The 26,184-nt window shown below is 25.2% G+C and overlaps 1 protein-coding gene across 1 annotated transcript in view; it reads left to right on the plus strand.

Moving 5' to 3' along the window:
* The first annotated feature begins 2,741 nt into the window (after nt 1-2,741).
* ecd (ecdysoneless homolog) overlaps nt 2,742-26,184 on the plus strand; it is a 63,630-nt gene continuing 40,187 nt past the window's right edge. The window contains 5 exon segments of the mRNA NM_001280951.1: nt 2,742-2,901; nt 9,170-9,281; nt 10,962-11,049; nt 20,299-20,474; nt 24,238-24,379. Coding sequence (NP_001267880.1) covers nt 2,742-2,901; nt 9,170-9,281; nt 10,962-11,049; nt 20,299-20,474; nt 24,238-24,379 — 678 coding nt within the window.

Here is a 26,184-nt window from a genome sequence, read left to right on the forward strand (position 1 = left end):
ACTTGTTGCTCTCGCTTTTTGGGCAGGGGAGGTGGCTAAAATTTTGGGGCTTTTTTGTTCCCAGGCTCCAATCATCACAATTTTTTACAAAAGAATCCTTATTTGACATAAGTATAAACATATAAATGTTTGGAGTTTGCTCCATGTCTGGAAGTTTGATATCTTGAAGACCAAAAAATGCTGGCGCCACTCTTGATAGGGGCCAACATGTTTAACAAAGTTGGCTCCTAATATATCCATAGTGTTATGTCATTGGCATATACTACTCAAGCAGTGGAACCGGAAATAAAAAAACACTAAAACAAAAACAAAACAAAAAAAAAAAAACATATTATTGAAAAAACAGGATATTGGAATCACCATGTCCTTCTATACGAAGTTCCCTAATTACTGCTCTCGTATTTCAAGCATAACATACTCTCGCATTTACTTACTTTTAAAATCCTTTATCTCTAACAATTCTCAACTTTTGTTAAAAGCTTACAAAGTTTATGTGCAGCCTGTATTAAAACCTTGCACCCCAGTTTGGAGCCCTCATCATTTAAAAAATATAATTTGCATAGAAAAAGTTCCAAAATATTATACTAGAATTATCTGCAAAAGGTGTTACATACACTTATTACTTATCAAGACTTATTGTTTTCCAACTAGAATTTCTTTAGTATCGCAGAGCTAATTTAGATCTTTATATGACTAATAAAATTGTATATAATCTCGTTGATTTACCATTTTCAGATATTTTTACTTTTACCAATTCAAAATATTTTATTAGAAGTCATTCACAAAAGTTTACTCCACGTAATAAATATATTAATGATACTAGAAGATTTTTTTACAACGAAAGAATCATTAAAGTATGGAACTCACTTCCTGATCACATAGTGAACTTGCCCTCACTGTCAGCATTCAAATCGAATTTAAAAAAGTATGATTTAAATTGTCACGCAATCTACTAACTTGTTTTTTTCACATTTACTCATATTGAATTTTCTTTTTTCTTCCTTTTTTTGTGTTACATAAGAGTAATTTAGTAATTACCTGTCTCCATTTTGTATTTTATAGATTTCTCAAATTTAAATAAATAAATATATATTATAAAGTGATTGTAATTATAAAGGCAAAGTTGTTCAACTGTTATTGAGTTTAAATAATAGTAAATAACAATAATAATTTGCCGTTAGGCCCCAACGGCAAACAAGGTTATCTAAGGCCCTATCTAAGGCCGGCGTGATGATCAATGATTTTTTCGTTCATTTAGTCGGCAAATTTGACCCTTTTTGGCAAGTCAGCCGGCAAATGTAGATCCTTCAGACAAGTTAGTCGGTAAATTTTAACACTGGGTCGGCAAATATCGAAAAGGCAGTCGGCAAACTTTATAAAACGAGGAAATTTCTTTTTTTTATGTATATTTTAGTCGGCAAAAGTTGTAATGGCACCCTTCCCCCTCTTCCTATGTGACACCTACTCGCGCCGGCCCTGATAGTATCTATATCAACCTGTAGAACCATGGTTGTTTTATGGTTACTAATCAAGTTAAAAATAAAATCTTTTTCTTCATGCGCTAAATCTTATGTAGTTTCTTTCCTCGCGCTAACAATTGTTTACAATTTTTTACCGTCTTCGTGTTTTCTTGAATCATATAGTGTTTTAGGTGTTTCGTGTTTTCCTGAATCACACAGTGTTTCAGATATTCTATCAACCTTTTTGATTTTACTCTTTTTACGTAACTCCCAGCTTAAATAGTTTTGCTTGCAGTCTTGTTAAAAGTGAATTAGTTTAAATATATACTGACATACACGTGTGTGTGTTTGTCCTGTCCAAGAAATTTTCCCACTTACATCCTATATCTTATATCCAAAATTCTTCGCTTCTATGACTTAATTCAGTTCCTAAGTTGATCATTTTTCTAGGATCATCAACATGGTGTCCTTCCTAATATATTTCACAACTACTTAGTTAACAGAACAACATGTGGGTATAACCTAAGATCAGTCACTTACAACAATTTAACTATCCCACTAAAACAGATAAGTAATCATGGAATTATTTCTATTAGATACCAGTGTATCCTGTCTTGGAATTCCCCTCTGAACACCCTAAAATCAGATCCCATCCTTAGGTTAAAAAATTTGTTCTTAAATTCACTCCACCATTTCTACCTAAAAAGTTATACTTACCTTTTTCTTTACCTTTACATTATATATATATTTTTTATAAAGTCTGTTTTATTGGTGTTACTTAATAAATACTTATGAAACTCTACTTTATTATGCAGTCTTATCCAACTTTAACTCACATACTTTAAGTATGTGAGTTAAAGTTGGATAAGAATTACTTAACTTTTATTATGTGGTTAACTTATTTCAAATTATTATTATGTTTTTTTATTTACTTATTATTATTATTTTTTCCCTTTATCTTATTTAGATCATTGTGCTTTATTACTATTTGCAATGACCAGTGTTTTATTGTAACATCATGTTAACACAAAATATATTGTTGTTGTTGTTGTTGTTGTTGTTGTTGTTGTTGTTGTTGTTGTTGTTGTTGTTGTTATTGTTGTTGTTGTTTGTGTTTTTCAAAATTACAGGTTCTTTGTTTTAAAACTGATTCAATAGTTTTTTGAATAGTGTAAGGTTATTATTATAGTAATACTATTATTATACAATTTATATTGTAAATATAGATTTTTTTTCTTCAAATATTTTAATTTTTAGGATTTTTTTTTAGATTAATAGATTATGTCTAGTGATATCATTGTAGATTATAGAATCTTTCACTTGAACAATGAAGTCTTAAAAATTGTTAGAAATTATTATGATGAGCTGATTAACTCAGTTGCAAAAGAATATATATGGCAAAAAGAAAGCTTTAGACTATCATCAGTTGAAGAATATTCAGGTTAGAGATTATTATTGTTATTACAATGTGGGAAGGCAACTGAAGGAAAGGGCTGTTAAAAATAATTTAGACCTAATAATACTAATAATAGATAGCAATCTTTTTAGTCATAGGAATTGCAATAAAGCTGTTCAGCCCTGCAAAAATTTATCAAAAATAAATGCTCTGTATTTTAACGTTGATCAAATAATTTTTTGAGTAGAGTAAGGTTGTTATTACATATCTAATATATCAATGGTATATTAATAATGCTTAGAAAATACATATCATGTAGAAAACATTTAGGTTCTTTTTAATAAATAATTTCTTAAAAAAAAAAAAAATATAAAAAGTGATGCTGTGATTGATCCAAAAATACAGATTTGGGTTAAGATAAGACTATTTGGATTTTGATGTGCATAAAAACTTAGACTGTGTATGTGCCATATTTTCCAGTAAAAATACTATATAATGGTTGTGATGAACCCAATAAAAACATAAACCTCTTGATAAAGGCTTTATTCAACAATAATGTACTAATCTAAAGATATAAGAGTTTAAATATATACATAACACAAATAGTTCAAAAACAATAATATAAACACTAGGAATCACAACAATCTTCCCATCTATATAGAAAAGACAACTAGTTTCATCAGTTTAGTATAAAGTCATCAAATTTTACAGGAACTTTGCAAGTTCTTGTAGAACGTCGCAATACGTCTTTAGATGACTCATTTATTGGTTCATTTACTTCAACACTTATTTCAGATGTAATTTTTGGTGATGGGTTTTTATTTACAATTAATACTTGGGCAGTTACATTATCATGAGATTTCAGTGATGGGCTTCTATTTACATCAAATACTTCCGCAGTTACATTATCATTAGATTCAATAATTCTATTCTCGTTGATATCATCATTATCATCATCATTGTCATCATCATCATCATCATTGTCATCATCATCATCATCATCATCATCATCATCATCATCATCATCATCATCATCATCATCATCATCATCATCATCATCATCATCATCATCATCATCATCATCATCATCATCATCATTATCATCATCATTTTCATCATCATCTTCATCATCATCAGGCTTTAGCTTTCCTCTTTTATGCTGTTTCTCTAGTATAAACAATCTAGAGTATTTTCTTTCTTTAACTATACCTCATTCATGCAATATATAAGGCACTTTTTTCAAGTTTTCTTACTTCTACCACTACCATTTTCTCCTGAAGCTTCTACCTCTCTACATCCTGATACCTAAATCACTTAAATCTGCCTAAAATATGTTGTCCAATAAAACACTTTTTTCTAATCTGTCTAAGACTATGCCTCCTTTTCTTGTCGTGTTAGAGTCATACCACACATTCATCTGATCATCTTCTATTTTAGCAAAGACTACACCATATAAATACTAAAGTTTATATAAGTATGAGAGGATATTGTTTGCCAGCATCTAAATAAATAGCAAAAATATGTTTAAACTCATAATATGTATGCACAAAACGCATCTTGGAAGCTTCTATTCCTTCTCTTTAATATCAAGTCAGCCTCATTCTACTCCGCATTTTTTACCCTCTTGAACAGTTGCTTTATTAAACAGTAATCATTTTTTCAATCTTTTTTACAAAAACATCTTTCTTATAAATAAATGTCATTTTATTATTCCAATGTAAAAAGTTCTTTAGAAGCCAATGTAAAAAGTTCCTGTCTGATGTTAAGCTCTGTTATTCTAAGTTTACTAAATCTTGTTTCTTATCTCAGATATTAGGATATAGAGACTTTTAGTAAGTCTTCAACAGTGTCATTAACTAAAGTAAGTCTAACATATAATCTCTAATTCATGGGTCTGACTTTTTTCTTCTCCCTAGAATAAGGCAGAATTTTAATAACATAGAGTTATTAAAACAGAGTTTTAATAACTCTATATGTTATAAAAACAGTTTTAATATTTTTTATATCGTTATTATAACAGAATTTTAATAACGAATAGCAACCCTCTTACTCTCAGACAAAGTCTAAAAGCACATTTTAAATGTAGTTAGACCTGTTTTATCTGCCAAGCTTGAACCACTCTCCTATTGTTGTAAGGTTGGATTTCTTTCTCTTTTCTACAAATACTATCATGGTCAATGTTCAAACAAGCTACAGGATAAGCCAAAGACGACATACTAATGTTAAACATGGATAACTTTTGCAATAATCATTTATTTTGGTTAATTTTTTTTTATACATTTAATATATTTTATGAAATTATGTGTGAAATATGACATCAAACAAATGTCCACCATTTTTCTTGATACAAAGATTAGCTCTTTTTACTGCGTTTTCCATTACACCACATAATGTTTCTGGTTGAAGGCTCAGTATTTTGTCTCAAATATTTTGCTTAACCTGTCTAATAGTCTCTGGTTTATTAATGTACACTTTGTCTTTTAAATATCCCCATAAAAAATAGTCGGGCGCAGTCAAATCTTGCGAACGAGGTGGCCAATTGAAATCTGATTTTTTTGAAATCAGACATTCGCCAAAAATTTCACGCAGCAGTATGCGGAGTTACTCCATCTGATTGAAACCACAAATTAGGATTCTGCTCCGCCATTGGCCACAAAAAGTTTTCAATCATTGTTCGAAGCTTTTGAAATCGATTCCGGCGTTCCATTTCCTCATTTTTAAAGAAATATGGGCAGATAACTCTAGTGGCCATAACACCGCACCAAACAGTACATTTAGATGGGTGTAGTTGATTCTGGTGTGTTGCCCTTGGATTTTCAGAGCCCCAATATCTACAGTTTTGTTTGTTGACATAACCATTTAAATGGAAATGCGTTTCATCCGGCATCAAAACATTATTTAAAAAATCAATTTGTGTGGCTAATTGTTCTGGAATTAAAATGATGCCAATATTTACGCTGCATCATTGATCGTCGACAAGAATAGAAAAACTCAATAATTTTAACGCGCTGTTTTGAACTGTATGGTTCCATAATAAATCTCCAAAAATTCAATTATTGCCTAAAAAAAGAGAAATATATCAAAGAGAAATATGTCAAAAAATAAAAAAGTTATTTCGGTTTTACATTAGTAGGTCTTCTTTGGCCCACCCTGTATCATCGCTATTACGATAAACCAAAACTCATTCTTACTTGGCTTCTTATTCAACAAGTTGCATCCTTTTACTGTATCTGTTCCTTCATACTATAAAAACTTTTATTAATTAAGTTTTTTGTCCTTGCACATCAAAAAAGCCTTTTAACTCTTCCCCATCTTCGTGTTTTCATTTTTAATACATCCTGCAACTTTTGAAGTCTTCAGGTAAAATAACTCATAACTTAATAGTGGTTGCTTGCAATCTTGTTGAAAGTAAATTAGAGTTTAAAAATATATAAATATATGCTAGTATGTAATAAATAATAAATGTAAATATAAAATTATAATACAAAAAGTATTATAAATTTTTCTCTAGCCCCAGCTATCAACCCCTGCTAAATGTTATAATGTTGCCGGGGCCAGGTTTGCAAAATGTCTGATTTTTAGCTTACTAGTGCCACTGTGTTATGTTTAAAAAGCTATAATTTCTAAATTTTCTTCCGTTGCATTTGGAAGTCTGAAAATTTAAGTTTAAACAATCTACATATGCACATAAGAATATGTAAAATAAAGATTACCAGGTATGGTGTCCCAGAAAGTTTTCTTTAAATTGGTTGAAATGTAATGAACAGCCCCATATCAATTCCCGACAATTTTTTGATTTAGGGAAACAAGAAATTTAGAATGTATTTCCCGGTTTACAGTGAAAAAATCATTTTTTCAATAAATATTTAAATACAAGAGCGTTAAATACTGCAACTTTTTAAATTGCAGTTAAATTTACATGTTTTGCAATATTTATTAAATAAGTTTTTTTCTTATCATCATTATGTAAAACATAACGTTTTACATAATTCATTATGTAAAACATAAGTCTCTCCATAGATAAAAATATGCCAAAATAAATAAAAAACTTAATTTTTAATAAATGGGAGAAGTTTTTTTTTAAAGAGAATTCTTCTCACAAACATATTTAAATATTTTTGTTTCTTATTAATTCAATATTGTCTAAAGATTTATTAACGCAATTTAATTATGAATATAAATTATGTTTACAAATATCTTATTGTTAGCTGATAAAATCAATCTATAAATTGTTTATAATCTTGATTAAAAATTTACATTAAATACGTAAAAAATAAAACTACCTCTACAAATCTCTTATTCATCTCTGTATGGAATACTGTTGTCATATTAGGGCTGGTTCTTCTAATGATGCTCTTTCTCTTTAAGGCAAAGTCTTAAAACAAAGCTTGAACCACTCTTCCATTGTCAAAAAGTTGGAGCTCTTTCCAGAGGTGTACATTCAGTCTTTTTGTCAGTTGCCTGAATGACAACTGCAAGTAACCAGTTTGTTAATGTTGGTCACCTGCCTACGTTTTGATTTGCCTGTCGCTATTTTTTATAAAAATTTTCGCATTGATTGGAGTTCTTGCATTTTCTTGTCTTTTTTCTTCACAGGGCTAAGTGTAGACTAGAAGTAGTTTGTGTAAATAAAAGTATTATAAACTATTGATAACAGTTTTTTCACTTAAGTTGAGTGTTTATTTTATAAAAAAAATAGGTGCTCTTTTTTACAACAACAAAGTCTTGATAAATATAAAAAGAGCAATTAACAAATATTTATAACCCTTTTATTTTTTAATGTATTGTAATTATTAAGATCTTATTTGTTACAGGAGCCTGAAAACTATTTATATTTTAAAGTACTGGGTTGTAATTAAATTTAATTTTGAATCGCATTAAAAATCATTTAAACTAATATATTAAAAGTTATAGATAGAATCTAAATTCAGTATTTAAAAAAGATTTTATTTCCTTATAATTTATTTCTTAAAACAATCTTAAACTTTTCATTATCTTTTGTTTGTTTGTCACTTTTTATTTATTTTAATTTTTACTTATATAATGTAATATTTAAGATAAAGATTATAAGCAACTTATAGATAGATTTTATCAGTTACCAATAAAATATTTTTAAACGTAGTTTATGCTCATAAATGTATTATGTCACACAACAAACTTAACACGATTGTGAAGTAATATGAAACAAAAAATTTTAAAACATTTGTGAAAGAGTTCTCTTAAACAAAAACTCTTCTACTTTTTTATATAAAAAATAAAAGTTTTTAATTTCTTTTGCATATTAAAATTTATAATAGAGATTATAGATTTTAATAAGCAAGATACTAATTCAGTACATAATGTTTTATGTAATGAATTAGCAAATGATAAGAAAAAAATTTCTATAATAAAAATTGCAAAACTACTTTACATTTCTTTGAAACTAAGTTTTAAATTCAACATTTTACTAATTTACATTTTTTATAGACTAAATTTAAATTTTACTAAATTTACTAAACTACTAAATACTAAAATTACATTTTTTCTGAACTAAATTTTTTCTAAATTAAATTTTTAAAATTATGTTATTTAAATTTAAATCAAAAAAATTCTTTAAAAAATTCACAGTTGTAATTAAAGTTTTTTTTTACAACCTAATATTTCCTCAATAGACGTCACATAAACAATATTAAAAGGTTTTTTACTGAATGTAAAACTGCTGAACACATACTTGAATCACAATTTCGTACATTAAAATGAAAAATAGAAAGTGTAACACTTCTTAACAAAGCCTGTTGAAGTATTTTTTTTATTGACAACTTTTAGTTCTATTACTTAATCTCTAAATCCTTAAACAAAATTTGTTAAAAACAAAAGTAAAATAGTATTTTTGTTTAAATGATAAAACTTTTTATTAAAAAAAGTAATAATGAGTTTTATATTTAAAAAGTTAAAAAGCAAGGAAACTATTGTTTCTTTGCCTTTCTTTTTTTTTTTTTTTTAAAGTTAAAAAATAAAAAAATGTAAGCACAGCATTATAAATTGATCGTCAGTCAGACAATTCTAATGTACAATACTTTATCCTGGTAATATAGAAAGTCATGTTTACATTATGTTGTGGATATTAATTTTTAATGATTGTTAATTTTCTGGCTTTACCTTTGTTATTTTATTGCAGTAATTTAATTTTATTTTAATTTTTTTTTACTTTATTTTTATTTTTTTGTTTTTAATCTTTTATTTATAATTTTTCTAAAATAAAGAAGTTGTTGTTTTTATTATTACTTGTTACTATTATAACTTCCGATTCATTTTCAAAGTTTACTTAAATTAGGACTTGCATGCCTTAGTGGAAGCACATGTGTTGGTGAGAATATTAATGATGAATGGTTTATTGTTTATCTTCTTTTTGAAATTAGTAAACATCATAAAGATGTTATTATACAGTAAGTGGGAGTATTCCAATATTTTTTTTAAGTATATTGTAACACTTATTTACATCTCATCTAAAATCATTTGTTTAACAAACATAATCTTTCAAGCTATAGTATAGCTAACATGATAAAGTAGTTAGCGTAGTATTACTTATTTGGATTATAACTGATAATGATATAACCACTTATAAAATTAGTAAATTAGTTAACCTCATCACTTTCCAATCACTTTCCATTGGGAAGTCTTTAAAAAAATTTATTTAACTCTAAATCTATTTTATCAATTACTGACTACCCGGAGCTTATGACCTTGTCCAATTACCGACTACCTGGAGCTTAAGACCTGTCCCAGGTTATCAATTTTCAAAGAAAAAAAAGTTTTAATGTAAAAATAAGAATTACTGTTTGTTAAATGAGCTGGCTTGATTATGCTTGAAGATGTTACCCAAAGATAAGGCTTGAAGACGTTACCCAAAGAACAAATAATTCAGTGATAAGTATCTATTATACTTATCACTGAATTATTTGTGCGTTTAAAGCTAAAATTGGTTTATTGTTCAATTTAAAAAAATACATATATGTATTACCGTTGATGAATTAAATTTTTTTTTTTAATTATATAATTAATTAGAATTTAAGTAATTAGTTAATTTTAAAGAGTTCTTATTTTAACGCCAAAAATTATAAAATAAATGAAGGCTAGTATTTTGAAACTACAAACATTTTTCTTTTTTTTTACTATTTTCTCTTTTTAAATCGAATTCAAAATAAATATAATTCAGACACTAAACGAACTGCAATCTCACTTTCTATTATTTATTAGAGTAATAAAATAAAATAGTGAAACCTTAATTAAACCATAGTCAATAGAAGTTATCCCGGGATAACTTCTAAGATTCACTTCTACCAACTAAGGAATAACTTCTTTTGACTATGCTTCAATTAGAAAATTTTTTTAGCACTTACTTTGATCATGTGATTACAATATTTTTAAACAGTAAGACCATTTTGTCAAAATAATTTATTTCCTGACCAAGGATAAGTTCTATTGACTATGATATAATCAACTATTTGTTAAAAAGAAATATTAAATAAAGAAAATTAAGAAAAAAAAAAAAATCGTTTAATTTTTTTTCTTCCAAAAGTGAATTTTTTTTTTTCCAGTGGAAAGTGATTCCAAATGGAAATTGATTCCAGTGGAAAGTGATTTTTTTTCCAGTGGAAAGTGATTGGAAAGTGAAGGGAAGTAAGGTCAAATTTAATTAATATTAATAACTATAAATCTAAAGTCGTGTAAAAATCTAAAGAAAGCGATTAATTTTTAAATACTTTCCACTTTCCGGAAATTAGAAATAGTTTGAATTCAATCCATTTCCATATACCGGAAAGTTAAAAATTTTCATTTTTTTTCCTTTAAACAATAAAGTATAGTTAAATAAACATTTTAAAAATATATACACATTTAATTTACAAGCACTTTCCAAAACATTCCGAAACTGGTTAGAAAGTAAAATTGAACACCCCTACCTCTTAAACATACATTTTTATGATAAGGGTTGCCTTATTTTTTATTTCTACTGTCTAATAAATTATGTATGTGAAGAAAATCCAAAGAGAAATGCTATTATTTAAATAAGAAAAGCATTTGAAAGGAATATATTAATATTAAAGAGAAAAATATTTATATTATAGAGTGAACGATAATGATGGAGACTTTCTTTTAATTGAAGCAGCTGATTTTTTACCACCATGGTTAACACCTGCTAACAGTGAAAATAGGGTATAATGCTTATATTAGTTTTATTAATGTTTTTTTGTTTAATTTTTTTAAAATTATTTTATAGTTTCTTTTTTTTTCCTTCTAATTTTCATTAATGGTTAAAATAAATATTCAAATAAATAGTATAAATATTTCAATTCTAAAAATCAATAGTTTGTTAAAAGAATCCCAGCCACTAAAGTGGCTGAAACAAGTGTATCATTTATATATATATATATATATATATATATATATATATATATATATATATATATATATATATATATATATATATATATATATATATATATATATATATATATATATATATATATATATATATATATATGTACACACACACAATCTGCCTGATTAATACTCAATATATACACACACACAATCTGCCTGATTAATACTCAAGTTTGGTAGACATGTCCAATAAAACCTAAAGAAATATGATCAAACGCCATTCCCGAAGGCAGTTTGTTTTGACAACTTTAAGGCATTACAAAAATGCGCTGAAAATAAAAATAAAATTTAAAAGATAACTCATAAAAAAAACAAAATTTTATAGAAAAAGAAATAATCTAAGCTCAAAAAACTAAAATTTTAAAATGAAAATATATTTATATTACTTTTTTAAAAAAATACTATACTATGCGTAATGCTTTGTAACTTATTAAAAATATATCAAATACATGAATTTTTAGGTTTACTTATTACTTCATTAAATAAAGTAACAAATTAATTCTAATGGCTGTTTACAATAGACCCATTTTATATAAATTACAAAAGATTATTATACGTAATTACATTAATATAAATATTTTTTGATCAAACTTTTTTTTGATTACTTTTTAAACACTTTAATAGCAAAAACTTTAGCGCGAAAACAAACATTACGTAAAATAACTCAAATTTAATAGTGTTATACAAAGTACTGATTTCTACAAGCAATAAAAAAACTATTATGTTAAAGTTTTTATAAAATAAATTTAAAAGGGATTTTAAAAGCTAAAATATTCGTTTGAAATTTATAAAATAAAAAGATAAAATCGAACAAAAAGGAAAACAAATATAAATTTAAATTATTAATTAGTTGCAATGTTTTAATATAAATGATAAAAACTAGGCTGCTTAATTCAAAAAAATTTATTACTTAGATGTCTTTTATAAAATGAATTTGCTCAAAAAAACGACGTATTTTATTAATGTAACTATGTGTTTAACTTCATTTTCTTTTTTGTATAAAAAATAAAAAGTTCAAAAAATGAAGTTTATATACATTACTGAATTTATTAATAATTTTGGAACAACTAAAATGATTATAAAATAAATGCTCACAAAATATGGGTCGGATATCATTTTTTACTGGACAAGTGCATGACAATGTCTAATGTCCGGTAGCTATTTTGATCCCTGTATATATATATATATATATATATATATATATATATATATATGTATATATATATATATATATATATATATATATATGTATATATATGTATATATATGTGTATATATATGTATACATATATATATGTATACATATATATATGTATATATATATATATATATGTATATATATATGTATATATATGTATATATATGTGTATACGTATGTATATATATATGTATACATATATATATGTATATATATATATATATATATATATATATATATATATATATATATGTATATATATATATATAAATAGGCCTTGTTTTTAATAAAAAAAGCTTAGCACATTAGCTCGTCGTGATTTTGACGTCATAAAACTTTCATAAAATTTATATATATATATATATATATGTATATATATATATGTATAAATATATATATATGTATGTATATACATGTATACATATATATATATATATATATATATGTATATATATGTATACATATATATTTATATGTATATATATATATATATATATATATATATATATATATATATGTATATATATATGTATACATATATATATGTATATATATATATATATATATATATATATATATATATGTATATATATATATACATATATATGTATATATATATATATATATATATGTATGTATATATATGTATATATATATATATGTATGTATATATATATATATATATATATATATATATATATATATATATATATATATATATATATATATATAAATAGGCCTTGTTTTTAATAAAAAAAGCTTAGCAAATTAGCTCGTCCTGATTTTGATGTCATAAAATTTTCTTTTTTTAATTTTAATTGGACATTAACTTTTTTAAACTACCACAATAAAATAAATTACTTCAAAACATGTTTAATTTACTAATTAAGAAAAACAAGTCTAGAAGTGGTTTTTTTGTTTTTTAATATTAAATAAATTTAATATTTTGGATTATCATTTTTTTAGTTATTTCTGATTCACTCCCAATAAGGCTGCAAGCAACCACTATTAAGTTAGGAGTTACTTGAAAAAAAAGAAAGAGTTATAGAGCAAGGAAACGGTTGAAACAGAAGACTTAAAAAGTTGAAGAAAGTATAAATCAGGAAAACATGAAGATGGGAAAGAGTTCAAAAGGGTTGAAATGCAGGGAAAAAAACTAGACAAATAAAAGTTTTTAGAGCATGCAGAGACAGATACAGTAAAAGAATAAGGTTATGCTGAATGACCAGTCGAATGGGAATGAGTTTTAGTTAATGGAACTAGAAATGATAGCTCCTTTGAGCAGTAACCATGATAGTATTTATAAAAAAGAGAAAGAGATGCAACTTTATGGCAATGGGAAAGAGGCTCAAGCATAGCAGATATAGTGGGTCCAACTACATTTTCAATGCATTTATGGACCTTGTCTAGAAGAGAAAGAGCATCATTAGGAGAACCAGCCAAAATATGACAACAGTATTCCATACAGGGATAAACAAGAGATTTGTATAGGTAGAGTATAGAATTAGCAGAGAGAAAATATCAGACATGATAAAGAGAAGCAACCTTAGCAGGTACTAATTTAGCACCGATTGTATATATAGTTTCCATGAAAGGTCAGTAGTAAACATAACATAAATTAGCATAAATTAAAATAACATTTAACATAAATTTTTTATTTTTTTTTCTCTACATTTATATAAATGAATAAAAAAATTTTACAAGGATATTTTATTTCATTTTCAATTATTGAGTCAAAGTTGTAAGACTGTAAGACCATAACCCTTAGGCAATATAAATTAATAAGTTGTCTTTAATATTACATGCAGTTTTATTTATACTTGACTTTTTCTGCCTCAAAATACTTTGTTTAGAAATAGAATAATCTGTCTTTCCAGAACTGTTATTTATAAATGAAGAAAGAGTTGCACTCAGTGCAATTGAACTTATTCCATATTTTGATGCTGTTGGAGCTACCTTTTTTCGATTGTTTTTTGGAACAAAAAGAGCATTTTTTTTTTGATTTTTTAATTTTTCTAATAGGCTGTTCATCTTTGTATCTAAACATTTTGTGTCTTCAAATTTCTCAGTAATCAACTTTCTTTGTTTTTTCATGGACTCTTGTTCTTTAAAAATCTTTTTTAATTTCTTTTTTTGTTTTGTTTCTTACATTTTTTCAGAAATATTATTTTTACCTAATATTTTTTGAACATGTACTGCTTTTTGGTTGGTTAAAAAAATCTACATCTTTTTATCTAGTTTTTAAATCTTTGGTTTTATTTTTCATTATAATATCTTCACAATTTTTTTTGACTTCCATCAAATACCTCCTCTAGCATTTTAGAAAAAGTTTTTCTTTTTAAAACTAAATTTTCACTCAAATGGCTCCTGTGTTTGTTTAAATTCTTTCTCTTCTTGTCAACAACCTTGTCTCTAAATAAAGCAAAAGTAGAAGAATTTATTTAAGATATTATAATTCATTAAATAGTATAAAAACTTTTATGACCTAATAATTGTTATCTTGTAAAGCTTATGCTACTTATATGATGTCAACTTAAAATTGCTTAAACTATAAATTAAAAAGCATTTTAATATAACAAACATCTGATATGCTTGTAAGTATTAACAAAAGGAATTCCTGCTTTTCACCAAATTTTCTTCACTTTGTAAAGGACACAGTAAATATTTTTGGAGACAATTGCCTATTTCAGCGCATTGAGCAGTAAAAAAATCACCAAATGGACAAATTTATCATGTCCATTTGGACATGATAAATTCATGTCCATTTATTATATATCAAAAGGAACAACAAAAATTATGGCATTTTTTTTAAGTTTAGTTTATATCATTGAACAAGTTGTCCTACTGCAATCTTGGAAACATTAAATTGATATGCAGTTTAGTTAAAGTTTAGTCTTTGAAATACATATCAAGATAATATATTTATAAATCATAAAAAAGTTGAAGGTCAATGTCAAAATCAAAAATGCTATCAAATTAAAATCAAAGAATGGAGATAAAGAGTGGAGATAAGCTCTTTGAAGTAATGGTCAAAATTATAGCACAAATGTAAAAAAAAAATTGAAGGATAGAAATTTAATGGAAAGTTGAAATGTTAATTGAAAAGTTAAATGAAAATTTACAATTATTTTTTAATCTGAAGAATAATGTTTTATTTTTTACAAAAATGAATGAAAATTAAAAATACATTTAAAGTTAACATGTTTTAAAGTTCATTTAGGAATAATACAGAAAACTAAGTTGGTCAAAATTATTGATCATAGTAATAATTTTAATTTCTACAATAATTTCTATGACAATTATGATTTAACCGCTGTTTTTTTAAATTATATCTTCAAGACCTCATGTTTTTTTGAGTATCTAAATTGGATATGTAAAAAATGATATAACAATGTTTAAATTTTTTTAAATTTGTATAAATGACATAAATTTAAATTGATATATTCATATATCTTATGTTACATGAAATTCTTATAGTAAAATGTTTACCCCTTAACCAAAGCATATATGGTTTGTTGCTAATTTAATCAATGACAGAGATGGTAAAAAAGAAGGTATTAGTATTTTTTCAAGTGACAGCATTAACAAAGAAAATTCAACTAAACATCTTTTAGCAGAAGTCATAGAGCAAAATTAGTAAATTTTGAGACACATTTCTTATCCAAAATAAAAATCTAATTAATTTTCATGACTTTTTAAGATAGCTTTTTTTTTTTTTAAATTATTCATATATATATATATATATATATCTTTTTTTTTTTTTTTCTACTACGAATTATTCCTAACTCAGACTTACACTACAAATTTTCTAAGTTTGTAACCCCTTGTTTCAAATTTTCTTTATATTTTGTAGAAATTTTCATCTACATTACACAGATTGCCTTGATAGAGCACTGATATGAAGAGCACTACATTACATAGATTGCCTTGATAGAGCACTGATATGAAAATAGATTTTTGAGATATCATTACTTTAAAGTAATATATTTTAATTTTGGCATTTTTTATTTATTTTACTATTGTTTTTACGGGTAATTCATGCCTCATGTGATCAATCTGAAAGTAAGTATTTGTATAGTTTGGAAGATGAGAAATTAAAATAAAAAATAAATAAATGAACTAATAAACATGAACTTATAAATATGAACTAGTTAATGAGCTAATAAATATGAACTAATATAATATGAACCGATAAATATAATATTTGTTTATTAACTATAAAAAAAAAAAGAGTATTGTGTTCATGACTTCTTTTTTTAGTTAGCTGAAATTAGCTTTTATCAGTCATTAAAACTTATACAAAAGAAATCTCTTTCCGCCTATTTCTTGAAGCTTTAATTCAAATAAATTTTTTGCTCCTTTTTAGATGGTCCTTTTTTTTTAGATAGAACTTTTGTTTTAGATGGTTTAGAAAGGTCAGATCTTTTATCAAAATAAAAGATAAAAAGCAGTAATAAAATGAAAAAACATAGTACTATGTTCTTTCTATTTCTCCTTTCTAGTAAACCATTAAAAAACAAGTTTTAAAATAAAATTGAAATTTACAAACTAAATTAAAAAATGATTATATTATATCATAATACTAATACTAGTATAAAAAATGTTAATGATGAAAATTTTCTTAGTTTAAAATACTATTCATAAGTCTGAGCATTTTTTGTTTTGTTTTAAGTTGACACATAAAAAGTTAGAAAAAAAATAAAAAAGATTTTGTGTACAGTACACAAAACTTAAATTATAATATTGCTCTTAGTTTTAAGAATGATAACAAATCTTTAGATATAAAATAAAAGTTTGTTTTAATATTTCAATTTATTTTTTTCAATTTTTATTATCTTAAATTGGGTTGATCCCAGAATGCCATTTTTAAGCATGCTGCAATAAATAACTTGAAAACTACTTGATATGGTACTTTAAAATTTTTTATAGTTTTCGTAATATATATTTGAGATGCCACGAATATTCCTAACTATTCTGTATGCAGCCTATTTCAATTACTTTTTTACTATTCAGTATTTGGCTGAATATTGCAAACTATTTGGCCAAATACCAGATTGTAACAAAAAGTATGCATAAAAATGGATTACTATTTTTTTATTTTTTTATTTTAACAAATAATTAGCATAATTAGCTATATTGATACTTTAAATCTAAAGTGGTAAGTTATGATAAAAACATTTTCATCGTTTGATGAAAGCAAATGGTTGCAAATTCTTTATAAATTATACATACTTTCAAAATTAGTCATTCACTATTTACACTGCCATCGGTAAATAATAAGAAAATATTAACAAATTCTATTAGTATAATGTTTTGCATTTGCTAACCACAATTTATAAGGGTTTATTGTCCAATTTAAGCAAACAGTTTCATGTAAAAACTAATTTCATTTGGAAGTTTATTTTCCACATCTTTATATGTGTGCGTATTTTTGTAGAGATTAGTTTGATTTTTTTCATTTACATTTATTTTTCTTACAAAATAGAGATGAATCCTCACTGGTGCTCCTAGACACCAGCAATAGTTCATTGGTGTCAAGCAACCTTTTGCTAAGAAGGATTAACCTTTCACTAACTTAATCATTCTCTGAAAGATTGTGATTTGTGACACATCAAAAACGTTCTGAGAGTATTTAAATTTTTTTTTGTTCTGCTTGTTGACCACAAATGCTGTAAAGTGTATTGTTAGATGAGCAACAGAAAATGTGTTGTTGTTGACTTATGCAACTATTAAAAGCATTATTCTAAAGAATTTATAAAAATAGAAATTAATTAAAATGTTTGAAATTGGCATTAGGCCTCTTAATGATTTATTATCTAGTTGAATGAAAACAGTTATTAGAGTATTATTTACCTGTAATAAATATTTAATAACTACAACAAATTTAATAACAACTATTTAACAACTACAATAAATTAAGGTGGTCAAATAGTTCATTTTCAACAAATAATATTGATTTTATTTATCTAGTATTAAAAAATTGCATTAAAAAAAATTCAAAACATCTTATTTGGACCCTAGTTTTGAGTCACAAACCCAAGTCAAGTAAAAAGTCAAGAGACTCATCGATAAGTATTGAGATTTTGTTGACACTTGGTTAATTTTGAAGTTTCTGACCTGCTTCATTGAAGTGCACATGTTAGCTATGTTGTGCTACGCTTTTATTTTATTTATGACTAGGCCATGTTACAGCACGCATTATCTTTGAGTGTTACATCAAATTATTTGAACTATATTTATTTACAAAATTCTAAAAGGTTACAGAAATAACCTACCCAGGTATATCTTGCATTTCTAAGGTAAGTTGCTATAGATATAGCGCAAAAAACTCCAAACTTATTAAAAACGATATCTTCACTACAACCTGAGCTTAAAACATGTTTTAACTTTAATGAGAATATTAACTATAGGGTTGTCTTTATTATTGATTTACATTTCAAAACTAATTTCTTGAAATTAATTTAATTTAAATGGAATTAAATTAATTAAAATGTTTGAAATTTTCATGCAAATTTCAAACATTTTAATTAATTTCTATTTTTATAAATTCTTTTAAATAGTGGTTTTATTAGTTGCACAAGTCAACAACGACAACATTTTCTGTTGCTCATCTAACAATGCACTTTACAGCATTTTGGGTCAAATCCCCAATATTGTTAAAAACCAAATTATTCATAAGTATGTCAACCTGGGTCTCAAAATAGCGTATTGTCATAGAGATTTTAAATTTATAATTCCTTGAAATAATGTTAAAAATCTAATTTCATAATTTTTTGTCAAGTTCAAATTTATTTTCACTAATTATCCAAGTAGTGAAAATAAAATCGTAGATTTAACTTAAAAAAAAAATTGCTATGATAATTACAAAAGCAGGTGAGCATGTTAAGCAGTTGTAAGCATGTATAATAGTTGCTCTAATCTACATTAATACTCCCACTTTCATGGGATTCCACAACTTGCTGAAATAACTTTAGATAAAGAAAATTAATGCAAGCTACTGATGTTATGCCAAAAAAGCTATCAGTTATCCTCAATTTTAACGCAACAGAGCTGAAGATTGATGTTACTGATGAGCCATAACTTGAAGCAATTAAATTGAAAGGAGTTTTAGCACTACTAGATCAAACTAATGTTGTTAAAATTAATTTAGATATCATTGATCAATGAGAAGCTTTTATTGCAATGATCAGTCAGCAATTGGCACATATAAAAGACATTGCTAGTGTATCGAAATATAAATATTTATCAAAGCGATTATTTTGCAATTCATAGGAATTGTTTGTTGAATTCAAAACTAGAAAAGTGCAGAAACTGGAGAATAATAAGAATAACTGGAGAATAACTATGGGCACATATACAATATTCAGAGCACTGTTGCAGGTAGTCAATAACTATGGACTTGATTGAGAAATTGCGAACAATGTTTGTAGCAGATAGTCAACAGAATGCATGGTCTATAGATGTAATTATATAAAAATCAGTGCTTACTAGTGGCCTTAGTGACTTAGTGGCCAAAGATTTATGGGGGACAATAAAATACTTTCAAAATTCTTATGTACCCATAATTCTTTTTTGTCCTTCCAATTGTCAATTTGTAAGAGTTACATTTATAAAAGATCTCAGTATTGTCAACTTTTTATTTAATTTAAGTTATTTATTAAAGTAAAGTAAAAAAGAAAGAAAAACCCAACAAAAAAGAAATAACAAAAAAAAGAAAAAAAGATATTATCAATCCTAATACTGTTGTGTTTGAATGTATAAATATGTCATATTTTAGTTTGAGATTATTTATTTTTATTTTACAAATCTTCTAATACCTTCAGGTTTTCATAAAAGATGGAAAGTTACATTTTATCCCTATCCCAAGCAATCCTGCTGAAATAATGGTTTACTTTAATTCTACTCCAACCTTGAAGCAAGCTTATCATTTACTTACATCTTCATTAAAAACAGTTGCTAACGAAAATGTACAGTGTGCTATACAGAAAAGAATAAGCTGGTGAGATTTTTTTTTAAAATTAATATTGGTTAATGTTTTGAAATTAATGTTTACTTTATGTTATTCATATTAAGTTAAACTGCAATATTTTGTTTTAATTTGAACTTATTTTTGTTAAAATTATATACATTTTATATATATCTACAATAGATTTTTTCTATGATTGTGTTTATAGCTAGAGTTCTCATGTGTAGTGAGTGAAGCAAATAAATATTTTTTCATTAAGATTTTTTTTAATGAATTTTAATCTTTTTTTTTCTTTTTCAAATATAGTACTATTTACATATTAAGTAGCTATGCTAGAAAAATAAGTTAAGTAACCAATCACAAATTAAAGGCAACAAACAATTTTTTTACTCAAATATCATAATTTAAAAAAATTATCCAATAAATATATTAAAACTAATTTAATCAGTTAAACTAATAAATTATATTTTGTCACAGTATATCATTTTCATCACTATTAAGACATATTAATACAGGATGAAAAATAACAGCCAGTCAATGGTCAATGACCGCCCAAAATGTCAAAAATTGCTGTTTCGACCTCCCAAAATTAATTCTTGCCTGTCATGGTTGACCGGTTGAAATAAAATCAGAGTTTTTTAAAAATTAGATTTGACAAATAATCTATTTACAATTTGGAAAATGCTATACTAAAATTTCATAAAATCATTTAAATTTTGAAAAAGCGTTTAAAATAGTTTAAAATGCTTCTTGAATTGCTAGTGGGTTGTTAAAGTGAAAGGTTTCAAAGCGAAAAGATGTTAAAACAAAAAAAAAAAATTCAATACTTTACAATTTTTTGTAAAGTATTAAAAAATTTTAGTTGTATTACATTAACTTTAAATTAAAAGTTGATTTAAAGTTTGATTAAAAATTAGCAATGATTAAAAATTAGTAATTCTTAATCATTGTTTATTGTCATAAATAAAAATAATTATTGTCATATTTAAATTAAATTAGTTATTGTCATAATAATTTATCAATATTTTTATATTTTTTAAGTAGTAGAATTAATATTCTACTACTTAAATTATATTCGATATATTCGAATTAATTATATCGTTTTTAAAATTTTTATCCAAGAACTATTGGATGTTAATAGAAACCAGTGTTTTTTTGCTTTAACAACCCTTAACCCATTAAGTTGCTTCATCGATGAATATATTATACATGACATAAACTATATCTTCATTCATGAATATATTGGACATGACATAAACTATATCTTCGTCGATAAATATATCATACATGACATAAACTATATCTTCGTCGATGAATATATTATACATGACATTATCTGTTAAGCTTTTTTGCTTCACTTCAAATTACTTTCATTTTACCAATGTTGAAATTTTTTTTTCATAAATGATTGAAATTCTTATTTTATTATTATTTAAGTTAAAATATTTAATGTATTACTTTAATATATATTAATATCTGTATTTAACTAAGAACAATTTTTCTATGCACTTAGTAAATTTTTTTTAAATTTATTTATTTTCTTGTACGCTTTGCTGCTAATTGCAAATAAATGAATGAATGATTTATAGATCAATTTAAAACTACTACTTTTGCTGTAATAGGATTATTAAAAGTGTGTGTGTGTGTATATATATATATATATATATATATATATATATATATATATATATATATATATATATATATATATATATATATATATATATATATATATATATATATATATATATATATATATATATAATTAAATATTAGAAAAAACAACTTTTAATGGAACTTAAAGTTTCATGCCTATCGGTAATCATCAGCCATGAAGTACAAAATCAAAAATATAAAAAACCGTTTAAAAATTACAAACTACGGTAGAATGAGTTCTGACGTTATATTACAAGAAGACGTAATGGAAAACTAATCTCCGCTATCAAATAATGAAAGGAGAAATTTATTTTTGTGTCTGCATTTAGAAACTAATTCACCTCTTTTGTTTAGCAGATTTTTTCCTTTGTAAAATAATATTTCGAATTTCTCATTTAAACAAAGCTTACAAATTTTTGACGCAGGATTGTATGATTTACAGCGTTTAATAATTTTCCATTTGATTGAAGTTGTAAAATTGTTTTCTTTTAACTCCCATACTTCCTTAGACAATTCAGTGTTGTTTTTGTATTTTTTTATGTTAAAAGATTTTTGATGGTTCGCAGCTAAAATGAGGTTTCGCTTAAAAGATTTTTGATTTTCGCTTAAAAGATTTTTGATGGTTCGTAGCTAAAATGAGGTTTCGCTTATCCCAATGTATACTTTATCGTTGTATTGAGGTTTGTTTGAGCTTACGGTGGCTTGGTAAACGATATTGTTAGACAAGCAATTGTTGTTCAGTGGACAAAGAGATTTTTTAATGCAATTGCAGGCTTTTTCTGATAATTTTAGATCACCATATAAAATATTTTTGTTGTGTAAGTTGATAATAGATTTGATGTTAGGCATACAGGAGTAGCTTATTTTAATTGTGTTTCTGTTAAATATTTTGTGTAGTTGGTGGTTTTTAGGAAAATGCTTGTCAATTAGGGTTAAAAAGCGTTGACCAATTTTGGTTGTAACATTTTTACTAAATGGAGGATTGTACCAAATTATGTTTCGTTTGCGGTTATTTTTTGGAACATTATTTGTATTTAGTGAAACCTCGTTTTATGTAAAGCAGTAATTTTTATAGTCGTGTTTCATAAAACAATCGTCTTCTTAGTATTAAATATTCAGTTTAAGAACGAGATCATAGTATCTGCGAACAAGAGTTAATAACATAATTATTAACTAATTAATACTCTGTTCATACTGACGATAAAACAAGTTTTATTTTAAACGCGCATTAAATTGTTATTATTAAAAAGTGTATAAAACAACAATAAAACAAAGGTTGTTTTGTCAATATAAAAAGCTTGTTTTAATATAAAAAAACCTCGTTATGTTGTTTTATTGATGTTTTATACAGTTTATAACATTAAAAACTCAATACACGTTTAAAATAAAACGTGTTTTACTGTCAGTGTAAATGGGGTATAGCATTAGCGGTTTTTGAAATGATTTTAATGAGCCTAATGATTTTAATGACTTTCAGAGATTGAAATTCTTATTCTATTATTATTCGAAGTTGTTATTATGTTTTATATATATATTTGTCTATATATATATATATATATATATATATATATATATATATATATATATACATATATATATATATATATATATATATATATATATATATATATATATATGTATATATATATATATGTATATATATATATATATATATATATATATATATAATATATATATATATATATATATGTATAAAAATAAAACAATTTTTTTTTATAACTTTTCCCACCATTTGCAAAGTCATTGCAATGAAATGAATTATTTTTAAATGAATTAAAAAGTTATCAATTGCCTGATTGCACTTTTAAAAAAGGATTAGTTTTATTAAAAAATTATTATTATTATTATTAAAATAATACGAATTTGTTAGTTTTCAAGCATTAACTTATTTTTGTATTGATAAAGTTCAGTCATAAAGAACTATTTCTAAGATAAAAACTTAAACAAAAAAAAAACTTGACTGTCCAAAAAAAAATTGATTGCCTTGTGTTTGCTGTTCGAATTGACTGCTTGCCTTCGATTTCTTATTTTCCACGCTCTTAATACATTATATGTTGTTATTATTTAAAGAATCATTTTAATGAATGACTTCTTTTATTATATATATATTTTTTTACAGTTATCCATCTAAGTTTACGCAGGAGTTTCATCATGCTCTTTGTTATATTCCTGTAGAAATTGTTTACGTTTTACAGAAAAAACCAAAATTAGTATCTTCAGCAGTGCAAGCATTTTATGAAAGAGATTCATCTGATATTAAGGTATTAGAGTTTTTATGTGGTTTTAAAATTCTAAAATCTATATTTAAATAAATTTAAAAAGATATATATATATATATATATATATATATATATATATATATATATATATATATATATATATATATATATATATATATATATATATATCAGCATTCAGAATTAGGGTTGGGATTTGGCAATGCTGACCTAACTGCTGACCTGACCTCGGAATTTTAAAACTTAATTATATTTTCTATTTTCAATAAACAAAAAAACCACAAAACAAATGCTTTATAAATAAAAACAGCAAAACTAACGTTGTATTCAGATTTTGTTTTATAATTGCAAAATAACCCTATTTTTTAAATAATAAAGTAATAAAATAACTTTAAATTAAAAAAATATCTTTTTTTTCTTGTTTCTGATGTTGCTTTATTCTTGATAATAATTTCAATTTTCTTTCACATATATTTTTTTTGCACTTTTGTTCCTTTTTTTTTTCCATTCTTTTTTTAATTGTTTTGTTGTATGAGATTAGCTTTAAATTTAAAAACCTGTAACCTAAGTAACCAGCTTTCCTAAAGATTTTTCAAACTTAAAACTGTAATTTGTCAAGTGGTTTTTGGAAATTGCTTGAAAATTACAAGAAAAATATTGTTCCATCATAGGTTTTTTTAAACACAAATGAATGGTTACAGTAAAAAAATGCGACTTAACTCAATGACAAGTCACATGAGACAGAATTTTAGGAAAAAAAAACTAGTTTGAGCAGCAACCGTAATAGTATTTAGAGAAGAGAGAAAAAAATACAACTTGATGGGACAGTGGCACTAGCTTGGCAGCTAGACAAGGTCTAACTATGCTAATGTAGTAGAAGTAAAGTGCTCACTTGTTAAGCAAAATATTCCAAGTTTGATTCCCACCTGGTGAATCAAACTGAATCTACCCTGGTGTGTTGTGTGAACTGTGTTTAACTTTTTATTTTTTTTTGCAGCAACTTGTTCGTTTTGCCTTAACCCATTCAGATTTGAAATGTCTTGTTGACTGTAGTGGCTTGCTCCCCTTTTTTTTGTTATTTATTTCCCCAAGGCTGGGAGGGCCACTACAGTCAAGGAGACTACTTTATTTTGGTTAAAACCCTCTCTCAAGGCTGCTACGCAAAGAAAAAAGTTGCACACTGTACTACCAGGTGATTGTACTTGGAAGTGAGCACTCCTACTACACCACTACTGCATTCTGTATTTACCTTTTGAGAGGTGACTACACAAAAAAAAAAGAAAAATATATATATAACCAATGTATTTTTGGACCTATCTAAAAAAAGAAACGACATTAGAATAATGAAGCAAAATTTTGCAACAGTATTTCTTACAAGGGTGAAAAAGAGATTTATAGAGATAGGAAATGGAATTAAAAATAAAAAATTTCAACCGCAATAACAAGAGGCAACTTTAGCAGATGCTAACTTTGCAATTGATTGGATATATGGTTTCTATGGTTTCCATAAAATGTCAGTAATGAAATATTATCATAGATAGATAAATCATAAAATATAGATAAATGCTCAATGTATAAAAGAGGCATAAGTAAGTCTGTTAAAGATCTAACTACGCATTATAGAAATCAGGATTGAATAGAGTGAAGATTTTTTGCTTACCACTACCTTCTATGATCCTCAATTTAATTCAGCAATATTTACTAGAAATGTGATTCAGCAAAATTTACTAGAAATATTTACTAGAAATGTGATTCAGCAATATTTACTAGAAATATGATTCAGCAATATTTACTAGAAATGTGATTCAGCAATATTTACTAGAAATGTG

This window comes from Hydra vulgaris, chromosome 08, assembly GCF_038396675.1.
Source record: "Hydra vulgaris chromosome 08, alternate assembly HydraT2T_AEP".
NCBI classification, from domain to species: Eukaryota; Metazoa; Cnidaria; class Hydrozoa; order Anthoathecata; family Hydridae; genus Hydra; species Hydra vulgaris.